The following is a 15,121-nucleotide window of genomic DNA, read 5'->3' as shown; positions in this document are numbered from 1 at the left end:
ACCGGTGCAAGCGCATTGGAGCGACGGATTTTTTATATTGGCTACGAATGATCCTACCAACGTTTACGACTTACGCATTATTCATTATTCTACCACCGTCATAACCGTTACTTGCGCTTAAAAATAATTCGCTTTGTGTTTAAGTATTGTGTTCGTGTTTATGTGTACATATGTGATCGTCTATACCTGTATAACTTTATTTCTTCTGTGCGCATACATTGTGTGTACAACGTGTGTATAATATACACGTTTATGGACCATCTGCGTGAGTTTCATTTCTTATTATAATATTCTCACAGACCCTAACACACGCATCACTTACCCATAACTGGTGACCCCGAGCTGTAATTTTTAAAGAACACCATGAGCGAAAGCAGCGATTCTGCTAAGTCATGCACTTCACAAAATGGCGGTCATAACGTGACCAAGCGAAAACCACGCCCTATGCAGCGCGTTAGTACTGACGGCGAACGCTCTGGAACTTTTAACGCCGGTCTTCGACTACCATCTTTTTACCCTGATGACCCGGAAGTCTGGTTCGCACAAGTCGAGGCTCTATTCGCGAACGCCGGAATTACTGGTGACTCCACCAAGTTCAATTACATCATCGGCAACCTCGACCACCAATATTCGCGCGAGGTCAAGGACATTTTACTGGCTCCACCTGCTGCTGATAAATACAATAAATTAAAAACCGAGCTAATCAAGCGACTTTCGGCTTCTCAAGAGCGTAAGGTGAAACAGCTTCTCATGCATGAAGACCTTGGAGATAGAAAGCCATCCCAATTCCTGCGTCATCTCCAGAACCTCGCGGGCCAGAACGTGCCTGAGGACTTTCTCCGTACCATCTGGTGCAGTCGCCTGCCCGGAAACATCCAGACCCTTCTCGCATCACAACCTCATAGCTCACTGGAGACCCTTGCAGACTTGGCCGACAGGGTGCAAGATATAGCATCCCCACCGCACCACATTGCTGCGACATCTGCGCATGGACCCAGTTTACAGTCCATGGCTGGTGAGATCGCCGAATTGCGGAGAATGGTTAAGGATCTGACCCTCGAGCTTGGCAGACGACCCCGCTCGAGGACTCGACATCAGCGCCGTGACAGAAGTGGATCATCCAGACGTTCCGAGTCCAGCTATCGGAAGTATCCGATATGCTGGTATCACCAACGGTTTAGGGACGGCGCAACGAAGTGCATAAAGCCGTGTGACTTTTCGAAGGCGGGAAACTCTCAAAGCAGTCGGTAATGACGACTACCGACTGCTCCAACCTAACACCAGGTCGTCTATTCGTCACTGACCGCCGGACCAAGAACGAGTTCCTTATCGACACGGGCAGTGACCTGTGCGTATTTCCTCGGGCCCTACACAACCAGTGCAAGCAGACTGGCTATCAACTGTCGGCGGCTAACGGCAGTGTCATCAACACGTATGGTTTTGTTAATTTTAATTTAGATCTAGGCTTACGCAGGGATTTTCCTTGGCGCTTTATTGTTGCGGATGTAACCAAAGCTATCATAGGTGTAGACTTTCTTTGTAAATACAATTTATCTGTAGACGTAAAAAATAAGCGCCTAATAGACAATATCACCTCACTTACTTCAATTGCTGAGCTTTACTACAATAAAGATACTTGCAATGCTTTTTCTGTAAAGGTCTTGACTGGTGAATCTCGATACCATTCTATTCTGTCGCAATACCAAAGATTAATCCGACCATCCGGTATACCTTGCACACCTAGGCATAACACCGTACACCATATACGCACCACACCTGGACCTCCCATAGCTTGCACTCCCCGCAGGTTAGCTCCCGATAAGCTCACCATAGCTAAGCGCGAATTCGAGATTATGCTGAGCAACGGCACTGCACGTCCTTCAGACAGTCCATGGTCGTCGCCATTACATTTAGCTCCGAAGAAGGACAACGGATGGCGACCTTGCGGGGACTACCGCAAGCTCAACGCGAGGACAATTCCGGACATGTACCCCATCCGACATATCCACGATTTCGCGCATAATATATCAGGTTGTACAATTTTTTCTACAATCGACTTGGTTAAAGCTTACAACCAAGTGCCGGTTAGTGAAGATGACATCCCAAAAACTGCCATTACAACCCCGTTTGGTTTGTTCGAGTTCCCATTCATGACCTTTGGTCTCAGGAACGCAGGCCAAACGTTTCAAAGGTTGGTTGACGAGATGACTCGCGGGTTAGATTTTGTTTACCCTTACCTGGATGACTTCCTGGTTTTCTCCAAAAGTCAGGCCGAACACGAGAAGCATCTGCATCAACTGTTCGGGAGAATGCGAGACTACGGCATGCTGGTCAACTCGGCCAAGTGTGTCTTCGGTGCCGAGGAGGTAACGTTTTTAGGTTACAGAATTTCGGCAGCTGGTACCAAGCCCTTAGACTCTAAGGTAGACGCCATCAAGCAATTCCCAGTACCTAAAACCGTCCAACAGCTGAGACGTTACCTAGGTATGTTGAATTTTTACAGGCGATTTATACCTCAGGCTGCTAAAATCCAACAGCCCCTCCACGCCTTACTCACTGGTTCAGTGAAGGGCTCCCACCCAGTCCATATATCTGGCGAAGCCCTCGCAGCATTTAACCAGAGTAAGGAGAGTCTTTGTGATGCCACTTTACTTGCACACCCAGATATCCAGGCCAAACTAGCTCTCGTCACAGATGCGTCTGACCAGGCTATGGGGGCAGTCTTGCAGCAACACAAAGATGGGATTTGGCAACCGCTAGCATTTTTCTCACGGAAACTGAGTCCGGCACAGCAAAAGTATTCCCCGTATGATCGCGAGCTTCTTGCTATCTACGAGGGAATCAAACACTTTACCACATGCTAGAGGCGCGACATTTCACAGTCTATACTGACCACAAGCCATTGCTTTACGCCTTCCACGAGAGGAAAAGTAGCAGCTCCCCTCGTCAGTATAGACACCTGGATTTCATAGCGCAGTTCACCACAGACATTCAGCATATATCTGGCAAAGATAATGTTGTTGCTGATGCCTTGTCCCGGGTGGACGCACTACAGAGCCCTGTCGCCATTGAAACAGTCGCCAAATCCCAAATCAACGACCCTGAATTAAAACTTCTACTCGGTGGTGAATCTTCACTCCGCCTCGAGAAGAAGACAATTGACGGTAGCCTAATGTCACTATACTGTGACGTAAGCACCCCTACGCCGAGACCATTCGTGACTAAATCAGTTAGGCGTCAAGTCTTCGACAGTCTGCACTGCCTTAGTCACCCTGGTGCTAATGCGACTGCCAAACTTGTATCGCAGCGATACGTGTGGCCAGGTGTGCGGAAAGACTGCCGCGAATGGTCACGGAAGTGCCTGGATTGCCAACGTGCCAAGGTCACAAGACATGTGACAGCACCATTAGGCACCTTCGAATTACCACGAGCCAGGTTCACTCAAATTCACATTGACCTAGTGGGACCTCTTCCGCCATCTGAAGGTTTCAAATATTGCCTCACAGCTGTAGACCGTTTTACTAGATGGCCTGAGGCGATACCTATCGCAGACATAACAGCTGAGACGGTTGGCAAGGCACTGCTGTCGGGATGGATATCCCGTTTTGGCTGTCCGACAGACATCGTTACCGACCGCGGACGTCAGTTCGAGTCCGCTCTGTTTAACTGCCTGTCCAAGATAGCCGGGTTTCATCATCGACGAACCACCGCCTACCACCCCGCATGCAATGGTCTTGTAGAGCGATTTCATCGTCAGCTGAAATCATCGATCATGTGCCATGCCGATAGCCATTGGACCGAATCGCTACCCCTGGTCCTCCTTGGCATGCGCAGTTGCATCAAAGAAGATCTCAACTCTTCATCCGCGGAGCTCGTATATGGCGAACCTCTTCGCCTCCCTGGAGAATTTTTCAATTCCTGTGTAGACGGTACCACGGACCTTTCCGACTTCACCGCTCGCCTGCACAGGATAATTAATAATCTCCGACCCTCTCCAGCCTCACGTCACGCGAACAATAAAGTCTTCGTATTTAAAGACCTCGCTTCCTCCACCCACGTATTTCTCAGGGAAGACGCGGTGCGGGGATCCTTACAACCACCATACACCGGCCCTTATAAGGTTGTACAAAGTGGAGACAAAGTCTTTAAAATCCTAGTCAAGGGTAAACAGGTCTCCGTCTCCATCGACCGTCTAAAACCAGCGTACATGGCCACAGAACCCGCCACAAGCATCGAAGTCCAGCACGGCAACATCAGCCAAGCTAAAGATGCTGTGTGCCCCGATGTCCGAGCAACTCGCTCGGGTCGAAAGGTCCGATTCCCGGATTTTTACCGTCCGTAGGGACGCTCTCTGGGGGGGAGTGATGTGGCGTCCACCACATGTGCATCCTACTAACATACATACTTACGCACATATTATAAACATACATCCAAACAGACATACTACACAACACATTCCAACTCAACATAGAATATTGGATTGACGACACAACGGACGATCGAACGTACACAGTGGACAACCGCATTGTTTATCTCCGTTGTGACGTCGTCCTTTGTTCTATGTTGAGGCCCCGCCTACCGGTGCAAGCGCATTGGAGCGACGGATTTTTTATATTGGCTACGAATGATCCTACCAACGTTTACGACTTACGCATTATTCATTATTCTACCACCGTCATAACCGTTACTTGCGCTTAAAAATAATTCGCTTTGTGTTTAAGTATTGTGTTCGTGTTTATGTGTACATATGTGATCGTCTATACCTGTATAACTTTATTTCTTCTGTGCGCATACATTGTGTGTACAACGTGTGTATAATATACACGTTTATGGACCATCTGCGTGAGTTTCATTTCTTATTATAATATTCTCACAGACCCTAACACACGCATCACTTACCCATAGGGCATTGCGGCAGTTCGTCTGGGTAGGCACCGACCGCATACCAGATATTCTACCGCCAAACAGCAATAATTAGTGTTGTTGTGTTCCGGTTATGGATCTATAGGCCTAGGGTAGTCACGGTATCAAATCCGCCCATGGGTACCAAGTGTTAACGGGGTGTGCTGAGGCTGAAGTAAAATCATTGCGTGAGCTCCACTTCAAAATGAATGCCGACAGATAAACCACAGCGCCTAAGAACAATAGGTACTATTTTCGATTTTCTTTTTTTAATTTATTTAATTTTGTTCATATTAATTTAATATTTTTACGCTATTTTTTATATCTGTTTAAACTCAAAATAATAAAAATACTTTTAATGAGCTGTATTTATTGATAGCATCAAGAACGTTCTATTTTAAAAACAACAAAGTACATATTACATGGGCTTCTCCGTTCATCAATTTAAAATCTATCAATTCTTTTCGAGTCGCTGTAAAAAATCACACAATACATATATAAATACTTTAATATATATTTATAATATATCATGTAAATTCATTTCTTTTTAATTGCAAAATATATAAACAATCGTAATCGTAATTTCAGAAGGGGAAATGCAGAAGAAGGAACGTCAAGAGTCATAATGTATCAAAAGTTGCTAAAAGAGTTTCAAACATGCAAAGTACTGGTATTGTCGTCATTCCTGTTAACATTATACAAACTTTTAGAAGAATATATCGAGGTAAATTTATTAAAAGTAACATTTTCTAACCTATAATTTTAGACATACAATTTTTTAAATAATAAACAAGAATAAATGTCAAAAACATACATTAAGTTTTATTATCATTTTATTATAGTTTTTTTTTGTTACACTGACACGATCGCTTATTTTTATTATTTTAAATTATATTTTTTTTTTCAGAATGCAATGGAACTTCACTTGCTTGACGATCCACCGAACAACCAAACACCATGGGTTCCTGTAAGTTTCCGTTTCTTAATACGTTATTAAATAACTCATCTATTTGACAAGTTCACCGTACGGTTAGCTATTAGTCGATAACAGATATTAAAACATGTAAGTTTTAATGTATTTAAGATTATCTTTCATACGGTTTTCTATCTTCAGTTTAATCATCCGATTTAAATATAACTTATAACCGGTTTCGGAGTTGCTTTTGTTAGCAATTTATATATTCATTAGCGCTATCGGTTCTATAACTTTTAAAAATGCGTTTCCGTTTTCGCAAATAAAGAAAGCTGCTTGCTGGAAAGACGCATTACGCGTTTCCCCCACGGAAACAGTGGGGGGGGGTATGTGGGGCTCGCTGGTGTCCTAGGCGCCGAGTGCGCCCCGAACATCGGAATACCCACTAAAAACCAGCGGTACCCTTTCCGTTTTAACGAGGAGCGCCAGGGGATCGTTTTCGCATGCTATCGTGACGGTTAATAGTTTAACCTGGCGAACAAAATTTCTTTATGATTTGCTCACGTGGCAGACATTATTAATAATGATAATAGTGCAAAAAGAAATATTTACGGACTGCGTGCGCCGTGGACTATTGTCGATTGACAGCGCTTTGATTTTGTTAAACAAAGGGGATGAGTGGCAGACGACAGAAAAATGATCTACTACACTGCACACAAGGCATTGATAATATACAGCGATTTGAAAAGAAGGTGTGCTTTCATGTCTGACTCTTGGAGAAATGCTGATATTACTTACGAAAACGAAGAAAATCGATGAGGCAGATATTCATACCCTTGATATTGCAAAAGCAGATCATATGAACATTTACCTGAAAAAGTTGACGCAAGTGCACTTGTTAAGTAAATAAATCTACGTCTTAAAATATAAATGGAAAAAAATAATGTTCTATGCGTAAGTGTGAAATTTACGTAAACACTCCTATTTATTACATAGGAGTGATTTCAAAAACATATATTCGAATTCTAAGTATTACTTCAATGCCATACTGGTGGTAGGACTTTGTGCAAGCTCGTCTGGGTGGGTACCACCCACTCATCAGATATTCTACCGCAAAACAGCAATACTTGATATTGTTGTGTTCCGGTTTGAAGGGTGAGTGAGCCAGTGTAATTACAGGCACAAGGGACATAAAATCTTAGTTCCCAAGGTTGGTGGCGCATTGGATATGTAAGCGATGGTTGACATTTCTTACAATGCCAATGTCTAAGAGCGTTGGTGACCACTTACCATCAGGTGGCCCATATGCTCGTCCGCCTTCCTATTCTATAAAAAAAAAACTGCGTCTTAAATTTGTAAAAATATTATGAAATGGTACTAAATTATCTACTACTATTATGGTATTAATTATACTATAATTATATTGAGCATCCATGGCTTGTTTTGAAAATGTAAAAAAATATGCTCTACAAAGCCAGGCTGACATTTTTTTTTATGGAATAGTAAGGTGGACGAGCATATGGGCCAGCTGATGGTAAGTGGTCACCAAACGCCCTTAGACATTGGCATTGTAAGAAATGTCAATCATCGCTTATAGCCAATGCGCCACCAACCTTGGGAACTAAGATTTTATGTCCCTTGTGCCTGTAATTAAACTGGCTCACTCACCCTTCAAACCGGAACACAACAATATCAAGTATTGCTGTTTTGCGGTAGAATATCAGTTACGTTGGATTTAAATTAACTGCTTAAATCGATTCATATTAATCCAAACTTTAATCATTATTAAAAACATGAGCATATATATTCTCAATAATATCCATAAGTAATTATCCCTTTAAACTTGGATTAACTTAAACAATCAATGTGTGCTGTTTATTGATTCCATAACTTTATTTGTCGTTTTAAATTTTTCCAGCCGTTACTCCCAGTTTTATGTAACTAATATCAGTACATTGAATGTGAACATAATTGATAACATTCAAATAAGCAAAGTATGTGTTAATTTTGTAGTTCGTATAAGTTTCAGGAATTTAAGCTAAGAATTTAAATTCAGATTTTGCTTTGATAATAATATTTATAAGTCATTTTGCAAAACATCACCCGAAAAAACATATCAATTAATTTGTGTTTTTTTTTTTTAATAATTGACAATGACAGAATAATATTTCATACAGCCGCTAATAAATTATAAATTTTTGTAAGTTATAATTTATTTACTTTCGATTTTTTTATTATTTCTAATGTTATCATTAATAACCAAATGTAGTGATAAAGTCAATTTTAAACTTTGTTGTTGCTCTTTTGACAAGACTCATCTTGATTATTGGTTTCGTAGTCATTGAATGGCAACGACGTTTATCTATTATACAACACTATTAAACCAATATTTAATGACAATGGAAGTGGGAACTTCGGAAACCAGGCTTTAGTTCATTTCGATTTTCTGTAATAAAAAAATCATTGCTTTTTTAGGATTTCCTAACTAAAATGCTGCCTTCACTGCAAAACTTGAACAGTATTATTACAAGAGTTGACACAGTAAGTAAATATAAAAAATACGTTTGTGTATATTTATGAGATAAATAAAATATATATATATGTTTTTGTATATTTTAGGTTCGTTCGTCTACTTCTCGCACACAGACACAGCCAAATGATTCAAGCGCTAGGAATTCTCTTGGTCTCACTACTCCTAATTTCTTACTAACTTTTATTGAAAACCTCAAGGAATGTAAGTATTTTATTGACTTTTGCTTTTGTATTTTTTTTTATAAACAAATATGTTAAAAATTAAAAATATTCTAATTGCTTAAATATTTGCCGAGTACTAGAGTAAATGTAATTGTCCCTACAGCGTCCATTCTTGGTATATTTTTCATTATTGTGTATATGCTTTGCTTTATCTGCTAAATGATTTGTCTGACCTGAAAGAAAATATTTAACGCTAAACGGTGACAAACACTATCGGACTATCGATAAGAAGTTTTGTTGTTCTTTTAAATCGGTGCCTGAAATGTGAACTCTTAATATACAAATAATAAAAGTAAATTAAAATGTAATTTACGTTTATTCTGCCAATGTCAACCTAAATGTCTTATTTAAAAATCAATAACACGTTTTATGTTTTCGTCCAGCTGAACCTTAGTTTTCCTAAATTTCATCTTTTAAATAACTCGATAATTTTGGCACGGAAAGAAATAAAAAGTCATATAGGTTGGCTTTGTAGCAAATAATCTCCAAATTATTGTCGAAATTTGTACCTTGGCAAAAATTTCGAATAACCAGTTGTTTAAATAAAACCACAAAAAGTATAATAAAAAGTATAATAAGGAAATAGATAAGTTGTATGCAAAACCATAATTTAAGTTTTAACAACTTTATTTTGTGATTTTCCACCAGAAAATTCTATCATTGCTGATATTAAAATAGATTAATATTTGTGCATTGACGTAATGACATAATTCTATCTTCTGTTTTGTGTGTGTAATGTTTGGATTAAGTTCATAATTGTTCGATATCTCAAATGCTGCTTCCTATCCTTTAGCGCTTGAAAGTATTCAACCAACCGGTACTACTACCAATCAATGTGAAGGCAACTCAAACGAACGGAATCGGCCGGAGTCACGATTAAGTCCGATCCTAGTGCCTCCTCCGCCGCCAACTTTCCACGACAGTCCAGAACCGCCAACTTACCGCCCGATACCAACACCGCCAACTTACCGCTCGATTCCAACACCGCCAATTTACCATCAAAGTCCAGCACCGCCTGTACGGCCTCGTCATTTTTCGCCATTACTCGCACCATCTATGGGTAAGTGTGAATATGTTATTTTACCGTACTTCCGGTTCAGTACATGTGTCTAAAAGAGTAATGCACACAGGTGGTGGCATAAGTCGGCCGTCGAGACCGCCTCGCCCCGCGCAGGGAACGCCTTCGCGCCCTTACCGCAACTCGCGCTGGCATCGTCCCCCGCACCGACATCGCTCCCCGAAGTATGAGCCGTACTACCCGCGACATCACAACTAAACCTTTCCATACGGATTCAATAATATTTTTGATGTAACTCATTCAACTTCTCTAGTTATTTATATAACAATGACTGTGTATTTTAAGTGTTGTAAACAAATATAAAATGTAAATATGGCATTTCAAAATAATAACCTACTTTCAAGAAAATAAATTGAAATGAAAATTATTATTACAAAGATATTTAAAAAAGCATTAAAGACAATGCATAGTTTATTATTAAGGATAATCTATCTTTTAAACTTATGTAGAACACCTAAATGGGACCTTTATATCTAATATTAATCGATTTATTTATCGATCTATGTTCTAGTAACATGATTATGATCACGTGTGATTTAGAAAATAAAAATTATAGCAATGTGAGCAATTGCGTCACTATTTGGTATTTCTAATTAGATTAGAACATGAGCAATGTCCATGCCTACATATATCACTCCTTAGAAATTATGACAGAGTCACTATTTTGAACCCCACTGTTGGGCTAAGGTCTCCTTTTGAGGCAGTTTAGAAATTATTCCACCAGCCTGCTCAAATGCGTTTTGGTGGATACACATGTGTCGTAACGATGTTTTCTTTCATCGCTGAGGTTGTGATGAATTATTATAAACATAAATTTAGCGAATGAGAGGTACTTAACAGGGTTTTAATCGGCAATCTTCGTTTAAAATTAACATGTTCTATCGCATCGAAGAGACGCAAAAAATATCCTATTGTACCGTTTAATGTATGAAAAGTTGAATGATTGTTAATTGCAATATTTATTTAATTGTACATACTTTTACGTAATGTGCATTATTCATAAATACATTAATGTTTCGAATGTTGTCCTACAAATGAAAATAAATGTCAGACGATTTCTTATTGTAGATTTATGTGATTGAAAAAAAAAAGTGTTTTACTCAAAATAAGCCGTTATATATTGGTGTAAAATAAAAGATGTCTTAGAAATATATGTTTAATTTTATAATTAAATTTCCTACTGTTACTTCTCCTAATAACATTAAATGTAAGTATCATTTGATGGGAGAGCTTCGTTCAAGCCCTGATGGTAGCTACCACAGTCATCACATATTCTACCACCAAACATCGATACTTAGTAGTATTTTTGTGTTTCAGTTGTGGAGGGTAATTGAGTTAATGTAACTACTCACAAGGGACGTAACATCTTAGTTCCTAAGGTTGGTCGCCAATAGGCATGATGGCAGTATTAAAGAATTAAAAAATAAATGATTTTAGAGAAGAAACTATTTTAAATGGATTCTAAAAAGTGATCTCATTTTAATATACATATTGAGATGAACAAGATTTTTAATAAAACAAAAGTATAAAATTCTGCAATCGGCATTTTATTTGAAACACCAATCAGAGCGAATGACGTCATGCATCAGTATCTATAACCCTTTCTCTTGAAAAGTTGTGTTTACGCGTTTCAAAATTAATTTTGCATCATTTAATCAGTTGAATCGTTGGTTATTCGGGGTTTTGTGAAGAAAATAAAACATCCAAGATCCGTCAATGATGGAACAAGGTTTTGTTAAGGCAAATTCCTCTCATTTGCCCAGGATTAATTTGTTGATGTTAGGAGAGTTTCTTTCATCAAATAAAAACTTTTGTTCATATGAATATCGAAATGTGAAAACTTCCTTGTAAGTACATTTTTATTTATCTTTAGTGTTATCATAGGTTTTTTCTATTAGCTATATAGTATTACTCGCAGATGAAGAGCCCTTATATTGTTACCAGTAAGAATTTTTAAGACAATATTTCATTTAGCTTTACTAGTACGGAATTTGTGAATTTACCTATTTACGAATACTTCTATAAATCTAAATATATCATAAATATATAATAAATCTTTATGAATCTCTGCCTCTATATATTTAAATGAAACACCTAATCATTTGCACTGTGAAATGCAATAAAATGCCACTTATTTCTCACAATTTTGTTGTTTGGAACATACACAAACAATTTGTTAGATGTTGATATTGATGTATTTTTACACAGAGGGACCGCACACCACTTGTTAACATTGGAATTCATTTTTAACCTTAGGAAATACGCAATACTTTCTGATTTTCTTCGTTGAGTATAGACACAATACAACGTTTACTGTCGTTTACTGTGGCGTGACGTCACGTGCAGGCGCCATGACACCTGCGGGTGTTTTCGAGCGAAATTCAAAATAGGTAAATGAAAATGCAATTATTTGCATAAACAGTTAGTTTATTACTGAAGTAAAATGATTTTCAGTAATATTAGACGTGTACCTACATTATAGAAGGTTATTACAAAATCAGTCATCATGCCTATTGGCGATGTAAGGAATGTTTAATATTTCTTAGTGTCAGTACCTACCTCACTTACCTATTTAATGTAAAAAAAAGGTAAATTGGAAACATTTAGAAAATAGTATTTGTGGAAATTATTGCTAAATACAAAATACAACAATTTTAAACGTAAAAGTCTTAAAGGTCTAATCGAATCCGCTTCCGGATTTTACCACAGCAAGTCCACGCTTAGCACACGCATATTTTGAACCCTTAATTGGGCTTCCAACATCCGGTTGAGAATCTTTAAGACTCGGCCCTTTATGTGTCTTCATCAAAAAGTTAGAAGATACTTACATACCGTAAAACGGGGTGGATAGAAATTGCGGGGTGAATAGAAAAAATATCTAATTCTACGTTAATAAATAGTAAGTTCATAGTAAATGGGTAGTTTTTTTTGAATTAGCAGGCGGACGCACATATGGGCCACATAAAAAAATTTACAAGATTTGAATTTTAGTAAGCATTTTCAATCCTAAACAATTATAAACACACAACCTGTAAAAATGTAAATTTTTACATGTTGGATAATAGTACTTTCTGGCAGCCCTAACAGTTTTTCCATTCACCCCTGAACGCGTTTCTATTGGCCCCATTCGTTGGGTGAATAGAATTTGCAAATATTTTACAAACTTTCTGGAAAACTTATAGTTAAAAAAATATTGTTATAGCTCTCAACATGGTACCGGACATGATATAAAATCACCTTAGGTAAAAAAAAACAGTTACTGTCAACAAATTTGTTGGTCAAAGTTGAAAATCATTACTATTTACCCCATTTTACGGTATATCAAAACCGTTACATCTAACCATACCAGATGTTAAACTAGTGACATCTAGTGGAAATTAGTGTCAATGTGTGTATAAGCGCCATCTAGTTTTAAATAGGGAATTATTATAAACTTGTTTTCGACAGTTTGATTGTAGCTCGCATAATGTGAGATAGATGACTCTTTGAAAATATTCTAAGATTTTTTTACAATATCATTGTTACATTAAGGCCTCTGCCTCGAATTTTGCGGGCAGCGGGGCGGCGGCGGCGGCGGCGCGGCAGCGGAGCGGGCAACGCATACCTGTTCTCCAAACTAGCGGGCAGATCGCGCGGCACTATAGCGGTGTAGTGTTGTGTTCGTGGTTGTGTTGTCGAGATATTTGTTTTTATTCGCGAACGAAATGTCTGAAAAACGGCGACATCTTTTTGATTCAAATTTATTCCTAACGCTCGATTTATTGTGGGCAAAAGAAGAAGTGGATCCCTACTATAGGGCAAGGAAAATAAATGGCGAGTTTTATCGAAATTATGAAGAACAGAGACAAAATCCCGACAAATTCTACGACTAATAATTGGTTAATTATTCTTCTATTTTTATGGTTCACATCTTTGCTGTTCCATATGGGTGTCCTCTCAAAGATTGCCGAAATAATTAGCTCTTGCACGTCCGAAGACATTTTGATACGTCACAAAAAAAATGTACAACACTATACCTACAATGCAGACGCGCAACGCGGGCGGTCACCGCTTGACTGGAGTGCACCGCTCGTTGCCCGCCCCCGCGCCGCTCCTGCACCGCTGTATTCGAGGGTCGGTCCATTTGATTATACGCGTAAGATCCTGCCGCTCCCGCGCCGCCGCCGCCGCCGCCCCGCTGCCCGCGAGATTCGAGGCAGAGGCCTAAGACAGCATCGTAGCGTTAGAACAAAAACTTGATGCTGTCTTTTGAATGTCAATAAATAAAAATATACGCCAATCTCTATAGCTATAATAATTGACGCCATAATCATAAAATGATGATGAAATATAGTAAAAAAATAGGTTTTTTTTACTAAAAATTTATGTCAAAGCAATAACACTTATAGTAAAATACAAGCCCGGATTTGGAAATCGAAGTGATTATTAGATCGCAGGTGATTTTCTTCATTAGAATATAATTATATTATTTTTGGCTGCATGGGACCCCTCGGCTGATGGGCTGGTCAGCTGAGGCACTGTCCTCACACTCTTGTTCCTTCTTCCGCGACGTGAAACTGTCGCTGAAAGAAACAATTTCCATCTGTGCTGGATGAAGATGATTTCGCTGCCGAGTGTGATTAACGCCATGCGGTCCGGCGTCTGTTTCAGTAGCAAGAAATTTCTCTGCATAACACAATTTTTAATAGAACATCTTTTTAAAAAGCAGAGTTTATTGATTTTTTTTAATCTCTACGGTTTATTTCTGTTGCCGCATCCATTATTCCATGCAATACAACTACTATAGACTCATTTGCAAAATAAACGGATTTTGATTTTATTTCTGACTGAAAAAAATAAACTACGAAAAAGATGCTAATTATTTGATCGTATTACTAGCCAATTATAAAAGACCCATGTTGTTTGGTGGCTAAGGCTGGTTTAAAAAAAGAACAACTTACTACATTTACCTTTAAAGTATTTTTTTCTGTTTAGAAGTCTCGAAAATTGGAGATGAAGTGATCAAATCCAAAAATGTTGTTTATACCTTTAAATATCAAGAAGTATCACTTCATGAGAGAATCTGTTTTAGTTGTTTTGAGTCGTTCGACACTCCAAGGGACACGGCATCGCATCAATAGGCCGGCTCGTCAAAGGAAGGCCTTAGTGAAAAGAGATTTTGGTAAATAAGTAATATAATACGAATTTCACCTGTTAAAGGGGTCCAATCTATTTCAAGTGTACTGTTAGAATTGCTTACTATACAATTATTCAGAGTTTGTACAATTAATAAACTTAGGTGTATTGGGGCAGTATTTCCTTACAGAAAGACATCAAAGGATGTCTTTCTCTCAGTTTCGCAGGAATTTACTAAAGAGTCTTTGCAAATTTAACCTAATATTCATTAATTATGATTTATATTTTACTAATGAGATTCATTAAAACTTGCAAGATACAGAAGTTTTATGCAGGAATCGCATTGTATCATCACAGTT

At 38.7% G+C, this 15,121-nt stretch overlaps 1 protein-coding gene across 1 annotated transcript; it reads left to right on the top strand.

Moving 5' to 3' along the window:
• The first annotated feature begins 5,028 nt into the window (after positions 1-5,028).
• Positions 5,029-10,681, top strand: LOC126780342 (uncharacterized). The gene is made up of 7 exons (XM_050504739.1): positions 5,029-5,148; positions 5,491-5,626; positions 5,810-5,869; positions 8,291-8,356; positions 8,435-8,549; positions 9,363-9,629; positions 9,700-10,681. The coding sequence occupies exons 2-7, from the start codon at positions 5,528-5,530 to the stop codon at positions 9,843-9,845; spliced, it is 753 nt and encodes a 250-aa protein (XP_050360696.1). The 5' UTR covers positions 5,029-5,148; positions 5,491-5,527; the 3' UTR covers positions 9,846-10,681.
• The last annotated feature ends 4,440 nt before the right edge of the window (positions 10,682-15,121 follow it).

Source organism: Nymphalis io, chromosome Z (assembly GCF_905147045.1).
Source record: "Nymphalis io chromosome Z, ilAglIoxx1.1, whole genome shotgun sequence".
In the NCBI taxonomy this organism is placed as follows: Eukaryota; Metazoa; Arthropoda; class Insecta; order Lepidoptera; family Nymphalidae; genus Nymphalis; species Nymphalis io.
Note: the sequence above shows the minus strand (reverse complement) of the source record. Positions and strands in the feature narration are given on the sequence as shown.